The sequence below is a fragment of the Carassius carassius genome, chromosome 44, assembly GCF_963082965.1.
Source record: "Carassius carassius chromosome 44, fCarCar2.1, whole genome shotgun sequence".
Lineage (NCBI taxonomy): Eukaryota > Metazoa > Chordata > Actinopteri > Cypriniformes > Cyprinidae > Carassius > Carassius carassius.
In genome coordinates, this window is record NC_081798.1 from 25,554,688 (window position 1) to 25,577,698 (window position 23,011).

The 23,011-nt window shown below is 41.2% G+C and overlaps 1 protein-coding gene across 3 annotated transcripts in view; it reads left to right on the forward strand.

The window, feature by feature from the left end:
• Positions 1-1,086: 1,086 nt before the first annotated feature.
• Positions 1,087-23,011, forward strand: part of slc11a2 (solute carrier family 11 member 2) — a 26,480-nt gene continuing 4,555 nt past the window's right edge. The window contains exons 1-14 of one of the 3 annotated variants that reach the window (XM_059537133.1): positions 1,087-1,220; positions 2,484-2,615; positions 5,351-5,412; positions 6,192-6,307; positions 9,729-9,848; positions 10,188-10,307; positions 16,205-16,311; positions 16,444-16,514; positions 16,598-16,665; positions 16,740-16,895; positions 20,223-20,381; positions 20,477-20,563; positions 22,674-22,793; positions 22,869-23,011. The exon at positions 22,869-23,011 is cut by the window's right edge and continues 7 nt beyond it. In XM_059537133.1, coding sequence (XP_059393116.1) covers positions 5,376-5,412; positions 6,192-6,307; positions 9,729-9,848; positions 10,188-10,307; positions 16,205-16,311; positions 16,444-16,514; positions 16,598-16,665; positions 16,740-16,895; positions 20,223-20,381; positions 20,477-20,563; positions 22,674-22,793; positions 22,869-23,011 — 1,304 coding nt within the window. In that variant the 5' untranslated portion in view covers positions 1,087-1,220; positions 2,484-2,615; positions 5,351-5,375. Of the gene's footprint in view, positions 1,345-2,483; positions 2,616-5,350; positions 5,413-6,191; positions 6,308-9,728; positions 9,849-10,187; positions 10,308-16,204; positions 16,312-16,443; positions 16,515-16,597; positions 16,666-16,739; positions 16,896-20,222; positions 20,382-20,476; positions 20,564-22,673; positions 22,794-22,868 lie in introns of all 3 variants that reach the window. The other 2 variants (XM_059537134.1, XM_059537135.1) reach the window with 2 other exon arrangements.

Genomic DNA, 23,011 nt, shown 5'->3' on the forward strand with positions numbered 1-23,011 from the left:
TATGAAATGCGTCGCTGCTCTCAGTACTATTAATAGGCTTGTTTAAGATGAGCAAAGTTTGCGCAGAACCAATCACCAGTGATCAGCGCGAGATGCATGCCGGTTAGAAATGTGTCCGAGTGCGGTCTGCCTTGCTCTGATGTCATGCTGACGTATGTCAAAAATCTCTCGCAAGCTCAAGGCGCACGTGTCAGATTCTGCAGTTGGGTGCAGTTGCTCTCCACCGACTGCGCTGATCAAAAGCATGATGGGAAATGTTTTCCTGACGACACAGCTTAATGCTCATTGGTTTAAACAACTGTGATATATTGTTCTCTTTTAAAATTTTTGATTTTAAAACTCTAATATCATGTTTTATGTGTATATGTTATGTGTGAATATTACCAAACTATCTGAAAGTGCGATCTCTTTGAGTTATGCAATTTAATAAAAAAATAAATAAAATAAATAAAAACACACATGTCTGTATTAAAGAAAAAAATATTGATAAACACGTCTTTGGTATGTAATTAAATGGGTGTCTTGTTCATTTGATTTATTTTCATATAAAAGCAACAGAACTTGAATTACATCCAGTTTATTAGCAACACTGTGCACGAGCGTGAATCCCGCGAAAGCCATCTTTGATCTCACAGGTGTCAGATCCACTACGAGAAGAGAGATCTGTCCGGCTTGCCTGAGCTTTGTTCACTCCTCCTCTCACTGCAGCCGCCTACTCTCGCTTACATTTCAGGCGAGGCAAGGCGCATCTCAAACAAGCCTACTGCGGTGGCTGAGTCAGCCGGCTGCTCTCGAAACGCTCTCGTGGTACTTTGATGCCACACGTGACGGACAAAATTTCACAGTGCTTCATGAAGTCGAACACACCTATTATGAAAGACTTTGCTGCTGATTCAACCTCATTATGACACATGACTCTCCTGCTCTCAGGACTCTTATTATGAAAGCTTCGCCGCTGTTGATTCAGCGTCAGACTGACACGTGACTTGCCTGCGCTTAGGACTCTTATTATGAAAGCTTCGCCGCTGCTGATTCAGCATCAGACTGACACGTGACTCGCCTGCGCTCAGGACTCTTATTATGAAACTGCTCTCGTGACTTTTATTATGAAACGCGGCGCTGCTGTGCTGTCACCTTCGCGTCCTCATGGCTGGAGATTACAGCAGGTCTTCAGTTTAGTGACCGAGGATCTTCATCGGGCAGAGCATCCTCATCCTCAGGTGACTGTGTGAGTGAATGTGTTTATTCAGAGATGTGTTAGTGTTTCATCTGTCAGGATCGATCAATTAAACCCCAGCAGGATCCGAGAGTGTGCTGTAAAGCGCTGAACTCGTCTGATCTGGAGTAAGTTGCTAACTTTAGTTAAATGTGTGATAAACTCGAGTTAGACAGAAACAGCGCGGACTCTGAGAATATCATCCAGCAGACATAGCCACGAATCTAAACACAGGTGCTCTGCATAAGCAAACCTCTATGAAACAAGACAAACAGGTTATACTGAGAATAGAATTCGCCTCCTGTATGTTTATAGAGTATGAATATGAACACATAGTTCTTCTGGACAGCGTTAACCTGATCGGACTGTTGCTGTATTAATAAATGCGCATTAATCTCAGAAGTGTGTGAGAGATCTGTCTTCAGTGCAGCTGTTTAATGAAGAAAAGTTTCTTCAGATGAAGCACTGGAGCTCTGATCTTCATCATCTTCATCACGTGTCTTCTCTCGTGACAGAGAGGGATCTGTGTTCCTTCAGATCAGTCCCAGTGTTGGGAAAGAAAGCCAGATCAGGGCCCACTGAAGACAAGTCTGCTCAAGTCCTGCTCTGTTTCCTCTTTCCTCGTGGGATCTGAGTTTCCCCTTGAACCTTAGATTTACCCCAAACTAGTTACACCTCATGTTCTTATGACTTCCTTCCAAAACTCACTCCAGTCCATCAGTTAACATCTGGAGTAGACTAAACCTGAAACACATCTAGCATTAAGATGTTTTAACTTAAATATGAGTCTATAATCCATAATAACACTTCCTCCAGTGAAGAAGTCTCTCACATATTAGTTTAGAGCTGTTTAAACGCTGCTTGATCTGTGCAGATTTCTCTCCTGATTCAGACCAGAACACTTTTCCACTGGAGGAAGTGTTATTATGGATTATGGACTCTGTGTTTTAGTTAAAAACATCTTAATGCTGGATTGTTTCATCTTTTGTCTTCTCCAGATGTTCACTGATGGACTGGAGTGTTTTATAACCACAAACTCATTAACCCTTTCCTGAAATGTTTATTAACATGATCATGTGAAAGAGTTATATACCTCCGGTTCCTGTAAAACTCAATGATGAAGTCATATTTTACAAGATCAAGTTGTTCTCAGACTGAAGGCCGGATGAAGCGGTGTGTGTTCTCTCTCTCCGTGTGTGTGTGTGTGAATCTGGGCGTGTATTGTGCCGTTGGACTTATCAGAGATGTTTCTTGCTGCTCTCCTCAGATTACAGCGGCGAGGTCACGAGCATTTCCTCCGTTTCCCACAATCCTCTGCTGCAGATCAGTTGAGCTGAAGTTCAGTTCAGTGCTGGTCTTCATCTCGCTTTGGATCACTGATCTTCTCCTGGGTTCGTCTGTAAGTAGACACTGCTTTCTCTCTCTCTCACACACACACACACACACACACACACACAGCTCAGTGTGAGAAGTGTGCAATACTCAGTCTAAACCTTGTTCTCGTAGTATTAGTCAAACACTGAATCAGTCAGTTACTGTAATAAAACAAACAGTGAGTGTGTCACGGGTCCTCCAGAGACACAGCTGCCTCTCATATTGCCTGATTACATTTCCATTAGAGCTGTCAAACTAATAATCACAAGCTTTTGTTGTGTGTATAATTGTGATTTATAAATATATATTCACAAACATACAGTATATATTGTGAAAATACATACATGCATGTGTGTGTTTGTATATAAACACATCATAAATATAGACAGTACACACACACACACACACACATATATATATCATGTAAACAAAGACTTATTTTGGATGTGACTAACTGTTTGACAGAGCTAAGATTAATGAAGAAGTGGAGACACAACTCTGAAATCTACTGAAACATGCAAAACAAGCTTGCTTTGAGATGAGATATGATTAAGAGTTTGAATAAAACAAGCTCTTTTTCATCATTAAAAACATGTTTATCTATTTCACAGCCTGTGAATGACTGTTTGAGATCCAGTGAGAGAATAATAGAGATTAATTCAACTGAAGAGGATCATTGTGTTAAATACGTCCTATTATAAATCCCTCATAACACTCACACCTGAAAAGAGTTTCATTTTAAACCTGTTACGATTGCTCGGCATGTGTTGGCTGCTAAAGACAAACATATAGAAACGTGTGTGAGTGTGTGTGTCTCGCTGTCTGTCTGTGTGTGTGTGTCTCGCTGTCTGTGTGTGTGTCTGTGTGTCTGTGTGTCTGTGTGTGTGTGTGTGTGTGTGTGTGTGTGTCTCTGGCTGTGTGTGTGTATGTGTGTGTCTCTCTGGCTGTGTGTGTGTGTGTGTGTGTGTGTGTGTCTCTCTGGCTGTGTGTGTGTGTGTGTGTGTGTGTGTGTGTGTGTCTCTCTGGCTGTGTGTGTGTGTGTGTGTGTCTCTCTGGCTGTGTGTGTGTGTGTGTGTGTGTCTCTCTGGCTGTGTGTGTGTGTGTGTGTGTCTCTCTGGCTGTGTGTGTGTGTGTGTGTGTGTGTGTCTCTCTGTCTGTGTGGGTGTGTGTGTGTGTCTCTCGCTGTGTGGGTGTGTGTGTGTGTCTCTCTGGCTGTGTGTGTGTGTGTGGGTGTGGTCTGATCGTGTGAGGCTGGCTCTGACCAGCTGTGTGTGTGTCACATGTCTCTCAGGTAATACTCTATAATCACTACCCTTGAGGAGCACCGTATGTAGTAATGAATGGTGTGCAGGGTTTATGTGATTCTCCAGTGTGTGTGTGTGTGTGGAGTGTGTGTGTGTTTGTCTCTCTGTGTGTGTCTGTGTGTGTGTGTGTGTGTGTGTGTGTCTATCTCTGTGTGTGTGTGTGTGTGTGTGTCTCTCTGGCTGTGTGTGTGTGTGTCTCTCTCTGGCTGTGTGTGTGTGTGTGTGTGTGTCTCTCTCTGGCTGTGTGTGTGTGTGTGTGTGTGTGTGTCTCTCTCTGGCTGTGTGTGTGTGTGTGTGTGTGTGTGTGTGTCTCTCTGGCTGTGTGTGTGTGTGTGGGTGTGTGTGTGTGTCTTGCTGTGTGTGTGTGTGTGTGTGTGTGTGTGTGTGTGTGTGTGTGTGTGTGTGTGTGTCTCTGGCTGTGTGTGTGTGTGTGTGTGTGTGTGTGTCTCTCTGGCTGTGTGTGTGTGTGTGTGTGTGTGTGTGTGTGGGTGTGGTCTGATCGTGTGAGGCTGGCTCTGACCAGCTGTGTGTGTGTCACATGTCTCTCAGGTAATACTCTATAATCACTACCCTTGAGGAGCACCGTATGTAGTAATGAATGGTGTGCAGGGTTTATGTGATTCTCCAGTGTGTGTGTGTGTGTGGAGTGTGTGTGTGTTTGTCTCTCTGTGTGTGTGTGTGTGTGTGTGTGTGTGTCTATCTCTGTGTGTGTGTGTGTGTCTCTGTGTGTGTGTGTGTGTGTGTGTGTATCTGTGTGTGTGTGTCTCTGTGTGTGTGTGTGTGTGTGTGTGTGTCTCTCTCTGGCTGTGTGTGTGTGTGTGTGTGTGTGTGTCTCTCTCTGGCTGTGTGTGTGTGTGTGTGTGTGTGTGTGTGTCTCTCTGGCTGTGTGTGTGTGTGTGGGTGTGTGTGTGTGTCTTGCTGTGTGTGTGTGTGTGTGTGTGTGTGTGTGTGTGTGTGTGTGTGTGTGTGTGTCTCTGGCTGTGTGTGTGTGTGTGTGTGTGTGTGTGTCTCTCTGGCTGTGTGTGTGTGTGTGTGTGTGTGTGTGTGTGTGTGGGTGTGGTCTGATCGTGTGAGGCTGGCTCTGACCAGCTGTGTGTGTGTCACATGTCTCTCAGGTAATACTCTATAATCACTACCCTTGAGGAGCACCGTATGTAGTAATGAATGGTGTGCAGGGTTTATGTGATTCTCCAGTGTGTGTGTGTGTGTGGAGTGTGTGTGTGTTTGTCTCTCTGTGTGTGTGTGTGTGTGTGTGTGTGTGTCTATCTCTGTGTGTGTGTGTGTGTCTCTGTGTGTGTGTGTGTGTGTGTGTGTATCTGTGTGTGTGTGTCTCTGTGTGTGTGTGTGTGTGTGTTTCTCCTGTGTGTGTGTGTGTGTGTGTGTGTGTGTGTGTGTTTCTCCTGTGTGTCTGTGTGAGTGTGTCCTCACAGTCTCCTCTGTGTTCTCTGTGTTTCAGACTCTCAGAGGCACTCGTGGAGCTCATGAAGACTGAGCAGGACGGGGATGGAGCGCTGGAAGGTGAGACACACGTCTGGAAATCATCAGGAAACTCTTGATAGCACAGTAAACCAGTGCTGCCTCAGCTCTTCATTAGATAAAGCTCTAGTGTGGACACTAATACTGCCGTGCAGACGCTTACTCACTAGTGACTTTAGTAGATCAGCAGTGCTGCTAATAAAACTGGTTTATTAATCAGAGGCATACCAGAAATATATCAAAACTTAATGTTTGATTAGTAATATGCATTGCTAAGAACTTCATTTGGACAACTTTAAAGATGATTTTCTCAATATTCAGATTTTTTAGCTCCCTCAGATTCCAGTTTTATAATAGTTGCATCAGCTTTTTAAATTTCATAAAACGGACCCTTATGACTGGTTTTGTGCTCCAGGGTCTCTTCTATGTATGAGATCAAAACAGAAAAACCTCTGGCAGACAGGTCAGCTGAACACGCTGGTTATACAGGGCTTTGTGAACACTAACTAGCAGTGTGATTAAACGAGTGAAAGTGTGTGTGTGTGTGTGTGTAAAAGTGCATTTGGTAATTAGCTGTCGTAAGACTCTGAGGAAGTGATCTTGAGTTTACTGCCGTCGTTTCCTCATGTTTTACTATGCTTATGATGTTTATGATGTGTCGTATTCTTCAGTGAACTCAGTGACTCTCACGAGCAGCTCCTGGCCACGGATGATAGCGCTGGCTGATGTTACAGTACAGAGTGTTAATGATGTTTCTGACTGAAGCGTGTGTCTCTCTTAGCGCTCGTGAAGCTCACGTCTCTGTCTGATGTGTGTTTCAGAGAGCGGCTCTCAGGGGCCTGAGCTCTACAGCGCTGCGTCTCCCGGCCCGCAGCAGGAGCCCATCTCCACATACTTCGAGGAGAAGGTCCCCATCCCTGAGGATGACATGACCAAGGTACCTAAGACAGTACAATACAAACATTTGACTTCTTACAGCACTTGTTCCTCATCAGAAACACAAGTAAACCAAACTAATGCTACTGTAATAAGACAAGAGTACATCACTCCAGATGATGCCACGCTGAAGGAATCGTTCACCCAAAATAAAAGAAGATATAAATGTGCTCAGGTCGTCCAAGATCAGGATGAGTGTGTTATATAGCACTGCATCAGTGTCTCATCAATGGATGCTCTGCAGTGAATGGGTGCCGTCAGAATGAGAGTCCAAACAGCTGATAAAAACATCTCAATAATCCACAGCACTCCAGTCCATCAGTTAACATGACGATGTTTTTAACTCAAATACATAGTTTATAATCCATAATAACACTTCTACAAACCTGATGAAGAAACAAACTCATCCTCATCATGCATCACTATTTTCATCAAATGTTCATTTTTAGGAGAAGTGTTTAAAGGTGTGACGTCTGCCGTGTTAGTTCCAGTGTAGACCGTAATGAGAGTGTGTTTGGACATCAACCAGATTCACTTTGAGACAAGTCCCTTATTTAATTATCAGACACTTTCTGCAGGCCAAAGTAAATGACCTTTCACCTTCATAATCTGGAAATGAAACCAACGTGATGGGCAGGTTATGGCACTGCAGGTTTATGAGCGTGACCACCGTTAGCGTGTGTGTGTGTGTGTGTGTGTGTGTGTGTGTGGATGAGAGAGAGAGAAGGCTGATGGGTAAGAGAAGTGTTTATCAGATTGTGATGTTTATAATCATTAACTCATGAATTAGTCCAACAACAAGACGAACCTTGATTTCCTCAAACAAGAGGAAAAATAAACAAATGCAGAGTGTTGTGAAACAGCACTGGACTCAAACTCAGACCCTTATCACACGTGACCTCTGACCCTCCGTGTCAAGTCAAGTCACCTTTATTTATATAGCGCTTTAAACAAAATACATTGCGTCAAAGCAACTGAACAACATTCATTAGGAAAACAGTGTCAATAATTCAAAATGATAGTTAAAGGCAGTTCATCACTGAATTCAGTTATGTCATCTCTGTTCAGTTTAAATAGTGTCTGTGCATTTATTTGCAATCAAGTCAACGATATCGCTGTAGATGAAGTGACCCCAACTAATTCTAGGTATTATCAAATTGCCTTGAGTTTTGAGAACGTAGCGGACGTAGAGGATTATAATGTAAAAGGAGCTCATTCAAATACTGAGGTGCTAAACCATTCAGGGCTTTATAAGTAATAAGCAATATTTTAAAATCTATACGATGTTTGATAGGGAGCCAGTGCAGTGTTGACAGGACCGGGCTAATATGGTCATACTTCCTGGTTCTAGTAAGAACTCTTGCTGCTGTATTTTGGACTAACTGTAGTTTGTTTACTAAGCGTGCAGAACAACCACCCAATAAAGCATTACAATAATCTAATCTTGAGGTCATAAATGCATAGATTAACATTTCTGCATTTGACATTGAGAGCATAGGCCGTAATTTAGATATATTTTTGAGATGGAAAAATGCAGTTTTACAAATGCTAGAAACGTGGCTTTCTAAGTAAAGATTGCGATCAAATAGCACACCTAGGTTCCCAACTGATGACGAAGAATTGACAGAGCAACCATCAAGTCTTAGACAGTGTTCTTGGTTATTACAAGCAGAGTTTTTAGGTCCTATAATTAACACCTCCTTTTTTTTTTAGAATTTAGCAGTAAGAAATTACTCGTCATCCAGTTTTTTATAGCGACTATGCATTCCATTCGTTTTTCAAATTGGTGTGTTTCACCAGGCCGCGAAGAAATATAGAGCTGAGTATCATCAGCATAACAGTGAAAGCTAACACCATGTTTCCTGATGATATCTCCCAAGGGTAACATATAAAGCGTGAAGAGTAGCGGCCCTAGTACTGAGCCTTGAGGTACTACGTACTGCACTTGTGATTGATATGATACATCTTCATTCACTGCTACGAACTGATGGTGGTCATATAAGTACGATTTAAACCATGCTAATGCACTTCCATTAATGCCAACAAAGTGTTCAAGTCTATGCAAAAGAATGTTGTGGTCAATTGTGTCAAACGCAGCACTAAGATCCAATAAAACTAATAGAGAGATACACCCACGATCAGATGATAAGAGCAGGTCATTTGTAACTCTAAGGAGAGCAGTCTCAGTACTATGATACGGTCTAAATCCTGACTGGAAATCCTCACATATACCATTTTTCTCTAAGAAGGAATTTAATTGTGAGGATACCACCTTTTCTAGTATCTTGGACAGAAAAGGGAGATTCGAGATTGGTCTATAATTAACTAGTTCTTTGGGGTCAAGTTGTGTTTTTTTGATGAGAGGCTTAATAACAGCCAGTTTGAAGGTTTTGGGGACATATCCTAATGACAATGAGGAATTAATAATAGTCAGAAGAGGATCTATGACTTCTGGAAGCTTCTCTTTTAGGAGCTTAGATGGTATAGGGTCTAACATACATGTTGTTGGTTTAGATGATTTAACAAGTTTATACAATTCTTCCTCTCCTATAGTAGAGAATGAGTGGAACTGTTCCTCAGGGGGTCTATAGTGCACTGTCTGATGTGATACTGTAGCTGACGGCTGAATGGTTGCAATTTTATCTCTAATAGTATCGATTTTAGAAGTAAAGTAGTTCATAAAGTCATTACTGCTGTGGTGTTGGGAAATGTCAACACTTGTTGAGGCTTTATTTTTCATTAATTTAGCCACTCTATTGAATAAATACCTGGGGTTATGTTTGTTTTCTTCTAAAAGAGAAGAAAAGTAATCGGATCTAGCAGTTTTTAATGCTCATCTGTAGGATAGATTACTTTCCCGCCAAGCAATACGAAATACCTCTAGTTTTTGTTTTCCTTCAGCTTCGCTCCATTTTTCAGGCTGCTCTCTTTAGGGTGCGAGTATGCTCATTATACCATGGTGTCAAACTGTTTTCCTTAACCTTCCTTAAGCGTAAAGGAGCAACTGTATTTAAAATGCTAGAAAAGAGAGAGCCCATAGTTTCTGTTCCATCATCAAGTTGTTCTGAGGTTTTGGACATGCTAAGGAATTTGGATACATCAGGAAGATAACTTAAAAAGCAGTCTTTTGTGGTAGAAGTGATGGTTCTTCCATACTTGTAACAAGTAGAATTTACAATTTTGGCTATATGAAGTTTGCACAAAACTAAATAATGATCTGAGATATCATCACTTGGCTGCATAATTTCAACACTATCAAAATCAATTCCATGTGACAGTATTAAATCTAGAGTATGATTTCGTGTGGTCCTGAACACACTGTCCAGCACTGAACCCTGCTGGACTCTCAGATCTCACACCCAGCTGCTGTCAGGAGTGTGATTAACTCTGCGCTCAGCATGTGTCACTCTTCCTCGCTCTAGCTGTTCAGCTTTCGTAAGCTCTGGGCCTTCACCGGGCCGGGCTTCCTGATGAGCATCGCCTATCTGGACCCTGGGAACATCGAGTCGGATCTTCAGTCCGGGGCTCGAGCCGGCTTCAAGGTGAGTCCGCTCCACTAACTGCACTCAGTCCTTGAATCAGTCTGTTCCTGAATCACAGTGCTTCTAACTCTTCATATTGTGAAATATTAAGATTGAGATTCCCCTTCTTCCTTTATCCACACTATGGTCGTGGTTTCAGTTCAGGTTATGAATAAGTTTTGTGTGAGTGAGCTTACACTGACTGCTGACACACATGTAGCCAAATAATGGCTTCTAACTTAAATATGAGCAGATATAATAGAAGAATGCACATGTCTTATTAATGTCTGTGTTCATTTTCTGGACGACCCTGACAGCAGCAGTGCTGACGTGTGTGTGTGTGTGTGTGTGTGTGTGCAGCTGCTGTGGGTTCTGCTGGGGGCCACCATCATCGGACTCCTGCTGCAGCGTCTGGCCGCTCGTCTCGGTGTGGTGACCGGGATGCATCTGGCCGAGGTCTGCAACCGTCATTACCCCACGGTGAGAGACACCACAGCTTCTGCTGCTTGACCACTCCACCATTTAATAACTAGTGCAGCAAACATTATTTATATAACACTAATACTAACTGATCCATTCATTTTACACATTACTATTCAAAAGTTTGGAACAATCAAGATTTTTCTAATGTTTACATTACATTTTTCTAATGTAATATTGTGAAATATTTCGTTTTAAACATCTGTTTTCTGTGTGAATCTGTGTTAAAGTGTAATGTATTTCTGTGATGCTCCGCTGTATTTTCAACATCATTCCTCCAGTCTTCAGTGTCACATGATCTTCAGAAATCATTCTAATATGATGATTTACTGCTCAAGAAACATTTCTGATTATTATCAATGTTGAACACAGTTGTGCTGCACAAAACTGTTTTGGAAACTGATACATTTTATTTTTTAATGATTCACAGATGAATAGAAAGTTCAAAATTATTTATTATTATTATTATTTTAAATAGAAATCTTCTGAAACATAAATGTCTTTACTGTCAATTTTGATCAATTTAATGCAGCCTCTATGAATTAAAGATTGATTTCTGAAGATCATGTGACACTGAAGACTGGAGAAATGATGCTGAAAATACAGCGGAGCATCACAGAAATACAGGTGCTAGTCATACAGTATAATTAGAATATCATCAAAAAGTTGATTTATTTCACTAATTCAATTCAAAAAGTGAAACTTGTATATTATATTCATTCATTACACACAGACTGATATATTTCAAATGTTTATTTCTTTTAATTTTGATGATTATAACTGACAACTAAGGAAAATCCCAAATTCAGTATCTCAGAAAATTAGAATATAACTTAAGACCAATAAAGGAAAGGATTTTTAGTAATCTTGGCCAACTGAAAAGTATGAACATGAAAAGTATGACCATATACAGCACTCATTACTTAGTTGAGGCTCCTTTTGCCTGAATGACTGCAGCAATGCGGCGTGGCATGGAGTCGATCAGTCTGTGGCACTGCTCAGGTGTTATGAGAGACCAGGTTGCTCTGACAGTGGCCTTCAGCTCTTCTGCATTCTTGGGTCTGGCAAATCACATCTTCCTCTTCACAATACCTCATAGATTTTCTATGGGGTTAAGGTCAGGTGAGTTTGCTGGCCAATTAAAGGTCCCCTTCTTCGTGATCCCATGTTTTAAACTTTAGTTAGTGTGTAATGTTGTTGTTAGAGTATAAATAATATCTGTAAACTTCTAAAGCTCAAAGTTCAATGCCAAGCGAGATATGTTATTTAACAGAATTCGCCTACAAAAAACGACGTGTGTGGACTACATCCCTCTAGTTCCTGCAGTAATTTTTGACTAACCTCCACCCACATGAATTCACAAAAAGGGGGCGTGGTCTTGTTGCGCTCCGAAGGAGAAGAGGAAGAGCTGCGTTTGTGTTTGTCGCCATGTCGTCGAAACGCTGTTATTTTCATCTTGGAGTCCAATCATTTGTTTGGCCTTCCCAGGGACGCTGTACTTGGAGATCAGTGGTTACAATTTATGTTTAACTCGGTTCCCGAAAATTATAATCCACATGTAAAGCTACAGAGAGGGTTTTGTTTATGAACCACAACCCGTAAGTGTATTTTATTATTTAAGTTGGTGCGTTTAACAGTTTCTGTAACTTATTACACAAAGGGCAACGCTGTTTAGCTTTGTTAGCTAGATGTTAGGGCTGTGCAAAAAAACGAATGCGATTTTCATGCGCATCTCGTCAGTAAAAACGCTCCTGTGATTATAAGTACATCTCCAGCACATGCTCCTGCTTCTCAAAACTAGCCCAATCGTGTTTCCAGGAGGGCAGCGTGCGCTCAGCTGCTGTCGAATCACAACACAGGAACCGCTGGCCCAATCAGAACTCGTTACGTATTTCTGAAGGAGGGACTTTATAGAACAAGGAAGTCATCAGCCTGTTTTTATGACAGTGAAAACAGCGGTATACAGATGGGTGAATTGTGTGAAAAATACTGTGTTTTTTTACATGCGAAACATGAACACATGTTATATTGCACACTGTAAACACAATCAAAGCTTCAAAAAAGCATGAAAAACGGGACCTTTAAGAACAGGGATACCAAGGTCCTTAAACCAGGTACTGGTAGCTTTGGCACTATGTGCAGGTGCCAAGTCCTGTTGGAAAATGAAATCTGCATCTCCATAAAGTTGGTCAGCAGCAGGAAGCATGAAGTGCTCTAAAACTTCCTGGTATACGGCTGTGTTGACCTTGAACCTCAGAAAACACAGTTGACCAACACCAGCAGATGACATGAACCCCAAACCATCACTGACTGTGGAAACTTTACACTGGACCTCAAGCAACGAGGATTGTGTGCCTCTCCTCTCTTCCTCCAGACTCTGGGACCCTGATATACAAAGGAAATGCAACATTTACTTTCATCAGAGAACATAACTGTGGTCCACTCAGCAGCAGTCCAGTCCTTTCTAAAGCGAGATGCTTCTGACGCTGTCTGTCATTCAAGAGTGGCTTGACACAAGGAATGCGACAGCTGAAACCCATACATCTGTGGTTAGTGGTTCTTGAAGCACTGACTCCAGCTGCAGTCCACTCTTTGTGAATCTCCCCCACATTTTTGAATGGGTTTTGTTTCACAATCCTCTCCAGGGTGCAGTTATCCCTATTGCTTTTACACTTTTCTTCCACATCTTTTCCTTCCCTTCGCTTGGACACCGAGCTCTGTGAACAGCCAGCCTCTTTTGCAATGACCTTTTGTGTCTTGCCCTCCTTGTGCAAGGTGTCAATGGTCGTCTTTTGCCAACTGTCAAGTCAGCAGTCTTCCCCATGATTGTGTAGCCTACAGAACTAGACTGAGAGACCATTTAAAGGCTTTGCAGGTGTTTTGAGTTAATTAGCTGATTAGAGTGTGACACCAGGTGTCTTCAATATTGAACCTTTTCACAATATTCTAATTTTCTGAGATACTGAATTTGGGATTTTCCTTAGTTGTCAGTTATAATCATCAAAATGAAAAGAAATAAACATTTGAAATATATCAGTCTGTGTGTAATGAATTAATATAATCTACAACTTTTTGAATGGAATTAGTGAAATAATCTATGGAAGCATATGGGTAGAAATATTCAATTTGGAATGTAATATGCAAAATGACAATGCATTTCTGTATTTACATTTACATTTTCCAATACATTTGTGTAAAATGAAAATGAAAATTAAATTACATAATTTTCATTTGCCATTTCACACACTAGTTTTAATATGTAAAATGAATACTAATTTTAACGCTTTAAGTTGCAAAATTAAAATGAAAATGTATTACAGAAATTATTAGATATGTATAACATGTTCAAGCAAAAACTGTGGCAAAATGATCATTTAAATGCTATTTTTCTTAATTGCATTAACACTCACAGTCAAGACACTTATGATTGCATTTTCATTCAGTGTCCCGCAATGAATGTAGCAAAATTCAATGTGCACATTGAAAATGCATTCCGAGCCGATCACGTGTCCGCCCCCTCGCGCCACGTCAATCACTGCGTGAACAAGGCGGGGCTTGCAGAAGGTCAAGAGACTCAATACTCAATAAGAGGATTCAAGTGAGAGAACATGGACAAGACCGTTGGTCAGGGTACGTTTTGATCATTTCGGTTTATGGCTTCAATATTTAATTAGCACTTGTGGGCGGCGCTGAAACACTGCTTTCATCTGATTGGTCGAATCGCTCAACCTTCAACTCGGTCTTTTCATTCTTTCAGGCAGAATAAGAGTCAGTGCGAGTGAAGCACTGTATTGTCTGAAACTACACTCACTGTTAATTAGCATAATATTTGAATCAGATGTAGCTGGGCACATAATTCGTGCTGCTGAGACCTGCAAATTATTTCTAGGTTGTAGTATTGTATGAATATTGTCCCACTGATAAATACAGTGCAAATAGTTCTGTCTCCTTGGATAACAGTGAAGTGGAAATAAATATAGTTACATTTATGAAATAAAATTAAACAGGATTTTTTTGGAAGGTAAGTCTGGCCAGTTATTCAGCAACACGAGTCAGACGAGTCTGAAGATCTGAGCTGAATTTGGTGAAACATTAAAGTTCTAGTCTGTGTCAATTACTCTCATAATAAATAATAATAATAATAATGTTACCAGTATTTTTCTGACTATAAGTCGCACCTAAGTATAAGTTGTGTCAGTCCAAAAGTACAAAAAAACATTACTGTCTGCAGCCGCGAGAGGGCGCTCTGGGGTAGGCTACAGGAGCACTGAGCAGCATAGAGCGCCCTCTCGCGGCTGTAGGCTGTAGAGCTTGGTTCATTTCTCTTGGTTCATGTCAAATTAATTTTGATAAATAAGTCGCACCTGACTGTAAGTCGCAGGACCAGCCAAACTATGAAAAGAAGTGCGACTTATAGTCCGGAAAATACAGTAAATATATGTTGTCTTTCTCAAGCCCAACAAAGAAGACTAAAAAGAGAAACATCATTCAATTTAGTATGTAATAAAATGAATATTACTAATTTATTTAAGAAATGTAACTATATTAATTTTCACAATTATTTATTAATGTCACACACACATACCTAGTGCCTTATGACTTAAAAGATGAGAGTGGTAAATGTTACAGACTTGGAACTGATTAGTCTATTATTGATTTCTATTTCCACTTCACTGTTATCCAAGGAGACAGAACTATTTGCACTGTATTTATCAGTGGGACAATATTCATACAATACTACAACCTAGAAATAATTAGCAGGTCTCAGCAGCACGAATTATGTGCCCAGCTACATCTGATTCAAATATTATGCTAATTAACAGTGAATGTAGTTTCAGACATTACAGTGCTTCACTCGCACTGACTCTTATTCTGCCTGAAAGAATGAAAAGACCGAGCTGAAGGTGGAGCGATTCGACCAATCAGATGAAAGCAGCGTTTCAGCTCCGCCCACAAGTGCTAATGAAATATTGAAGCCATAAACCGAAATGATCAAAACGTACACGGACCAACGGTCTTGTCCATGTTCTCTCACTTGAATCCTCTTCTTGAGTATTGAGTCTCTTGACCTTCTGCAAGCCCCGCCTTGTTCACGCAGTGATTGACGTGGCGCGAGGGGGCGGAGACGTGATCGGCTCGGAATGCATTTTCAATGTGCACATTGAATTTTGCTACATTCATTGCGGGACACTGAATGAAAATGCAATCGTAAGTGTCTTGACTGTGAGTGTTAATGCAATTAAGAAAAATAGCATTTAAATGATAATTTTGCCACAGTTTTTGCTTGAACATGTTATACATATCTAATAATTTCTGTAATACATTTTCATTTTAATTTTGCAACTTATAAAGCGTTAAAATTAGTATTCATTTTACATATTAAAACTAGTGTGTGAAATGGCAAATGTAAATTATGTAATTTAATTTTCATTTTGCACCAAATGTTGCACAAATGTATTGGAAAAGGTAAATACAGAAATGCATTGCCATTTTACATATTGCATTACAAATTGAATATTTCTACCCATATGCTTCCATATAAATCAACTTTTTGATGATATTATAATTATATGACCAGCACCTGTATATTACACTTTAACAGAGATTCACACAGAAAACAGCTGTTTTTATTTTTATATTTATCAAATAAGTGCAGTCTTGGTGAACAGAAGAGACTGTAATGCAACTGTAAAGAACAAAAGATTTTCAGAAATCTTGTTTTAGTAGAAGACATGTTTTGGTGCAGATTGAAATGTGAGCAGAAACGGAAAGCAGCGCAGTGTGTTTTGTGTTGAGTCTTCCTCTGAGCATCATTTCCTCTGTGTGCGTGTGTGTGTGTGTGTGTGTGTGTGTGTGTGTGTGTGTGTGTGTGTGTGTGTGTGTGTGTGTGTGTGCAGGTCCCTCGGATCATCCTGTGGCTGATGGTGGAGCTGGCCATCATCGGCTCTGACATGCAGGAGGTCATCGGCTGTGCCATCGCCTTCAATCTGCTGTCAGTTGGCAGGTACGTCCTCATCTTCATCCTCATCATCACGTGACTGATCAGCTAATGTGATCCTGTTATATCTGTGGTGAGTGTTTGAACTGGTTGAGGATGTGTAGAAGGAGCTCACTGATGGCTGGTGCTCTTCTGCAGGATTCCTCTGTGGGCTGGAGTGTTGATAACCATCATTGACACATTCGTCTTCCTGTTTCTGGACAAGTACGGTAGGTCAGCGCTGGAGGGGCGTGAGAAGGATCGCAGCGGCTGCTGTCGGGGCTCTAATGCGAGTCTGCTCTGTCTTCTTCAGGTCTGAGGAAGCTGGAGGCGTTCTTCGGGTTCCTCATCACCATCATGGCCCTCAGCTTTGGTTATGAGGTTGGTGCAGCTGCATTATGTTGTCCGCAGGTGTGTGCGTGTGTGTGACGTGTCTCTGCTCTGCTGGTCTGCAGTATGTGCGTGTGGCTCCTGACCAGGGCGAGGTGCTCAAGGGCATGTTTGTGCCGTACTGCAGCGGCTGTGGACCCACGCAGCTGGAGCAGGCCGTCGGGGTCGTGGGGGCCGTCATCATGCCTCATAACATCTACCTGCACTCTGCTCTCGTGAAGGTCAGTGTACAGCTCGCATCGCATGAATGAGTCCCTGCAGCACAGAAGCAGTCATCAGTAGCACAGGTATACTTGGAGAAATAGACAACAATACATTGTATGGGTCACAATTATACATTTTTATTTTATGGCAAAAATCATTAAGATATTAAGTAAAGATCATGTTCCATGAAGATATTTAGTAAATTCCCCACTGTAAATATATCAAAACTTACATTTTTATCAGTAATATGCATTGATAAGAACTTCATTTGAACAACTTTAAAGATGATTTTCTCAATATTTAGATTTTTTTTGCTCCATCAGATTCCAGATTTTCAAATAGTTGTATCTCAGACAAATATTATACTCCGAAAAAACCAGACATCAATGGAGAGATGATTTATTCAGCTTTCAGATGATGCATATACATGTCAATTTCAGAAAATGAACCTTTATGACTGGTTTTGTGCTCGTGTGTGTGTGTGTCTGTCTGTCTGTGTGTGACTGTGTGTCTCTGTGTGTCTATGTCTCTCTGTGTGTGTGTGTGTGTCTGTGTGTGTCTGTGTCTCTGTGTGTGTGTCTCTGTGTCTCTGTGTATGTGTGTCTGTGTCTGTGTGTCTGTCTCTGTGTCTGTGTGTATGTGTGTCTGTCTCTCTGTGTCTGTCTCTCTGTGTCTCTGTCTCTCTGTGTGTCTGTCTCTGTGTCTCTGTGTCTGTCTCTCTGTGTCTCTCGTGTCTGTCTCTCTGTGTCTCTGTCTCTCTGTGTCTGTGTCTCTATCTCTCTGTGTCTCTGTCTGTGTGTCTGTCTCTCTGTGTGTCTCTGTGTCTGTCTCTGTGTCTGTCTCTCTGTGTCTCTGTGTCTGTGTCTCTGTCTCTCTGTGTCTCTGTCTCTGTCTCTCTGTGTCTCTCGTGTCTGTGTCTCTGTCTCTCTGTGTCTGTGTCTCTATCTCTCTGTGTCTCTGTCTGTGTGTCTGTCTCTCTGTGTCTCTGTCTCTCTGTGTGTCTGTCCCTGTGTCTGTGTCTCTGTCTCTCTGTGTGTCTGTCCCTGTGTCTGTCTCTCTGTGTCTCTGTGTCTCTTTCTCTCTGTGTCTGTGTCTATCTCTCTGTGTCTCTGTCTGTGTGTCTGTCTCTCTGTGTGTCTCTGTGTGTCTCTGTGTGTCTCTGTGTCTGTCTCTGTGTCTGTCTCTCTGTGTCTGTGTCTCTGTCTCTCTGTGTCTCTGTCTCTGTCTCTCTGTGTCTCTGTGTCTGTCTCTCTGTGTCTCTCGTGTCTGTGTCTCTGTGTCTCTGTCTCTCTGTCTCTCTGTGTCTGTGTCTCTATCTCTCTGTGTCTCTGTCTGTGTGTCTGTCTCTCTGTGTGTCTGTGTGTCTCTCTGTGTGTCTCTGTGTCTCTGTGTCTGTCTCTCTGTGTCTCTGTGTCTGTCTCTCTGTGTCTCTCGTGTCTGTCTCTCTGTGTCTCTGTCTCTCTGTGTCTCTGTGTCTGTCTCTCTGTGTCTCTCGTGTCTGTCTCTCTGTGTCTCTGTCTCTCTGTCTCTGTCTCTCTGTGTCTCTGTGTGTCTGTCTGTGTGTCTGTCTCTCTGTGTGTCTGTCTCTGTGTCTCTGTCTCTCTGTGTCTGTGTCTCTATCTCTCTGTGTCTGTGTCTCTATCTCTCTGTGTCTGTCTCTCTGTCTCTCTGTGTCTGTGTCTCTATCTCTCTGTGTCTGTCTCTATCTCTCTGTGTCTGTGTCTCTGTCTGTGTCTCTGTCTGTGTGTCTGTCTCTCTGTGTCTGTGTCTCTGTCTGTGTGTCTGTCTCTCTGTGGCTCTGTCTCTCTGTGTCTCTGTGTCTGTCTCTCTGTGTCTCTGTCTCTCTGTGTCTCTGTGTGTCTGTCTCTCTCTGTCTCTATGATTTTGATGGAATCCACTCTAGAGATGGTCGATCTCAGTCAGATGAGTCAGTTGTGTGTTTTTCTGCTCGTAATATTCTTGTTCCTCCAGTATTCTGCCCCCATCGAGACCCGACGAATAAAAGACGACGCAAACAACTCTCTGTGTGTCTGTCTCTGTGTCTGTATCTCTGTGTCTCTGTGTGTCTGTCTCTGTGTCTCTGTCTGTGTGTCTGTCTCTCTGTGTCTCTGTGTCTGTCTCTCTGTGTCTCTGTCTCTGTGTGTGTGTCTGTCTCTGTGTCTGTCTCTCTGTGTCTCTGTGTGTCTGTCTCTCTGTCTCTCTGTGTCTGTGTGTCTGTCTCTCTGTGTGTCTGTCTCTGTGTCTGTCTCTCTGTGTCTGTGTGTCTGTCTCTCTGTGTCTCTCTGTGTCTGTCTCTCTGTGTCTGTGTCTGTGTGTCTGTCTCTCTGTGTCTCTGTGTCTGTCTCTGTGTCTGTGTCTGGGGTGGTGTTGGCGCAGTGGATAAGACACATGGCTTTGGTGTGAGAGCCCCGGGTTCGAATCCACTGTGAGACACCAGTGTGTCCCTGAGCAAGACACTTAACCCCTAGTTGCTCCAGAGGCGTGTGACCTCTGACATATATAGCAATTGTAAGTCGCTTTGGATAAAAAGCGTCAGCTAAATGAATAAATGTAAATGTGTCTGTGTGTGTGTCTCTCTGTCTGTGTCTGTGTGTCTGTGTGTGTTTTAAACTGAAGCCAGAGTTCAGTTTAAATAAACCATTGTAGTGAGATGCACATGTGTGAACCAGTTAAACCAATGACTTGGGCTGTCAAGCGATTCATATTTGAAATCTAGTTAGGCTAATTAATTATTCAATTGCATGATGTGCTAATATATTCATCTAATTCATTGCACAGCAGTTTGGCTTAGAAATTATTTCATTATTATATCATTATTGTTTCAAATGAGAAAAGCATTGGATAGACATTACAAAAAATAGCTTTAGAAATAAATATTTTTATTCTGCATAGAATTTATGACAAACTTTTAAGGCATTTTTACCTTGCGATTATAATTACTGAAGTTATGCTATAAGATAAATGGGTTTTCAAACATTACTATTGAAATATTAACTTATTAAAAAAAATTAAACTCTAAATATGAAACCAAAGTTGCCAGTGAGTCACTGTCTTAATGAGTGAGTCGTTGAATAATTCACTCAACCGATTCCTTCAAGCAGAAGAAGAAAGACTCCTACACCATATTCATCAGAAACTGAATCAATCCTTAATCATTTAAACATATTATTTACCCCGTAATCAATCGCACCCAGTTAATGCACTAAATCAACAGCCCTTCAAGTTTGTGCTGATTGGAAAGTGTTTCATGCCTCATAATTTTGGTCGAATAAGTAAATGAATGCGTGAAAACTTGTTTGTGTATTATTTCTGTGATTGTCTGATGTGTTAAATCTTCGTTTCAGTCACGAGACATAAATCGAGCAAACAAGAAGGAGGTGAAGGAGGCTAACAAGTACTACTTCATCGAGTCCTCCATCGCTCTCTTCGTCTCGTTCCTCATCAATGTGTTTGTGGTGGCTGTATTTGCAGAAGCTTTCTATGGCAAGACCAACATGGAAGTGGTGAGCACTTTCGTATCTACTTCCTGTTAGAGGTGTTCATATTTGAGCTCATTGATAAATCTATAACTGCGCTTCTTTTTGGATTGTCTCTTCAGAGTCTACAGTGTAATGAAACAGGAAGTGCTCACAGTGAGCTTTTCCCAGCCAACAATGAAACACTGGAGGTGGACATCTACAAAGGGGTACGACACAAACACACGCTGGATCGCTTGGATTAATCTCTCTGAATACATACTGGAACAGTGATTTTAGCCTATGAACATAATCTCTAGAACTGCTCTGAGGGTCACTTCATAAGCATTTAACGGTTTCTTTTGAGTAAAACTATCTTCATAGCATATTCACTCAGAAACTAAAGGTTCACACAGCAACCGGACAAACTGAAAGTTTGGTTTAACTTGAAGAAATTGTGACAGAAATGTTACTTAATTTAATGATAGGATTACTACTGATAGTAAAATTATCATTAAAACATTTGTTTACAAGAAAAAATATATACCAGAATTTTAGCAGGCAGTATTACATACAACACAGTATTTCTGAAAAAAAAAAAATATATATATATATATATATAGCTGTACAGATCTATATATAGATATCTGTTCAGTCTATATATGAAAACCGTTCTAAAATAGGCCATTCATTGAAGGTGCGCTTTATAATCCGTTGTGCCTTATAGTGCGAAAAATACGGTATACATTTTGTCAAACTTTTGAATAAATTGGTGTTGTGTAAGTTTAATTAATAATTAAATTAATCGATTAATCAGATGTGATTTTTGGTTAATAAAATTTTGATGTAACCATTAAAACAGAGTCTTTTAAAAAAAATAACGGTGTTCTGTCGATTTGTCCTACACTGTCAGATTTTCCTACCTCCCACTAAAACAGTGGGTAGTACAATTCGACAAAGAAAAATGCTACTGTAAAGTTATGGTTTATTAACGTCTACACTAGGGCTGAAACGATTCCTCGAGTAACTCGATTACAAAAAATGATTGAGGCAAACTCCTCTGCCTCGAAGCCTCTTTTAATTTATTTAAAATCTCACGTCAGCTTCTTTCGCAATTATTTTTTTTTAATGTGACGCAACGCTTTTACGTCACCCACAAAGCGGAAGGAGACACAAGCTTGAGTCTGAAATCTCATACTGCAAGGAGTCAGCAGTGTTTTGATTTGAGGACGCGTGCAAACATGAAGAGAACGTCGTGGCGTGTGTCCACTGCAAGATAGAGCTGGCATACCACAACTAGGGCCCTATGATTTCTGCGATGCAGAAAATGCGGAGGGAATCGCAGAATCCAGTCGTAAAAACTGAATTTACAGTTTAACGCAGAATGGCACGGAATTTGCCAAATTTGATTTGAAAAATTCATTGCACTAATATCTGTAAATATTAAGCCGGAGCAGTCTATTTAAATATGGATCCTGCATGTTCTGCGTGTCTCTGTTAATGAATGGAGCAGAAGCACGTCTTCATTCGTTAAACACACTAAAGCGCGCGTGACGCTCTGGTGATTTCAGCGTCTGCTGTCTCACTAAATAAGACGAGTAACTAATAATTTTTTTTTTTTAAGGTTTAATCACACAACATTTCTTCCATGTTTTATTTTTAATAGTAAATCCCCTTTGTTTACCAAAAAGTTAAGTTAATTTTCAATAATGTTTTGTTTAATGTTTAATATGCATCTCAGAAAATGCTTTATTTAAAACCCCAACTGAATGGCACTTAAATGCACTTAATTCATCTGTCAACTTTATTGTGATTGTTTTTGATGTATGCATTGCATTCTATGCATTTAAAAAAATATATATTTTTTTTTTCTAAAAAAGGAAACTTAGTTGTTCATGTTAAGACACCCAGGAGTCTTATTTTCTCTTGCATAATTAATATTGCTCTTTAATTTAGCAAAAACACATTTTATCCAATAATCGATGGAATTTTTGGTAGAATACTCGATTACTAAAATATTCGATAGCTACAGCCCTAGTCTACACCTACCACAAACCTAAACCTACCTTTACAGTAATGCAGATACATAAAAAAATCGTTGTTTAGCATGAGACAAAGGACGCGATATTGATGTGCGTGTGCGCAGTAAACCCGGGTAGGAAAATCTGACAGGGTAGGATAAAATGTCAGGACACCGGAATCCAGAAAAATGAAAGTGTAGAAAACTAAATTAATTTTCAACTGATTTTGTTGGTCCCTAAGCGCCACCTGTTGGTCAGAGAGGCATCTTTAATGGTTTAAATGTTAGATGTTCTATAATGTAATGATCTCTGTGTGAAGGGTGTGGTTCTGGGCTGTTTTTTCGGCCCGGCTGCGCTGTATATTTGGGCCATCGGGATCCTCGCCGCTGGACAGAGCTCAACGATGACCGGGACCTACTCGGGTCAGTTCGTGATGGAGGTAAGGTCTCCGAGCGGCGGGTTGATGGAATGGTGTGATGTTTGGGCAGATGTGAAGTCTGTCTGGCTCCTGCAGGGCTTCCTGAACCTGCGCTGGTCACGCTTCGCTCGCGTGCTGCTGACGCGCTCCATCGCCATCTTCCCCACGCTCCTGGTGGCCGTCTTCCAGGACGTGCAGCATCTCACCGGCATGAACGACTTCCTGAACGTGCTGCAGAG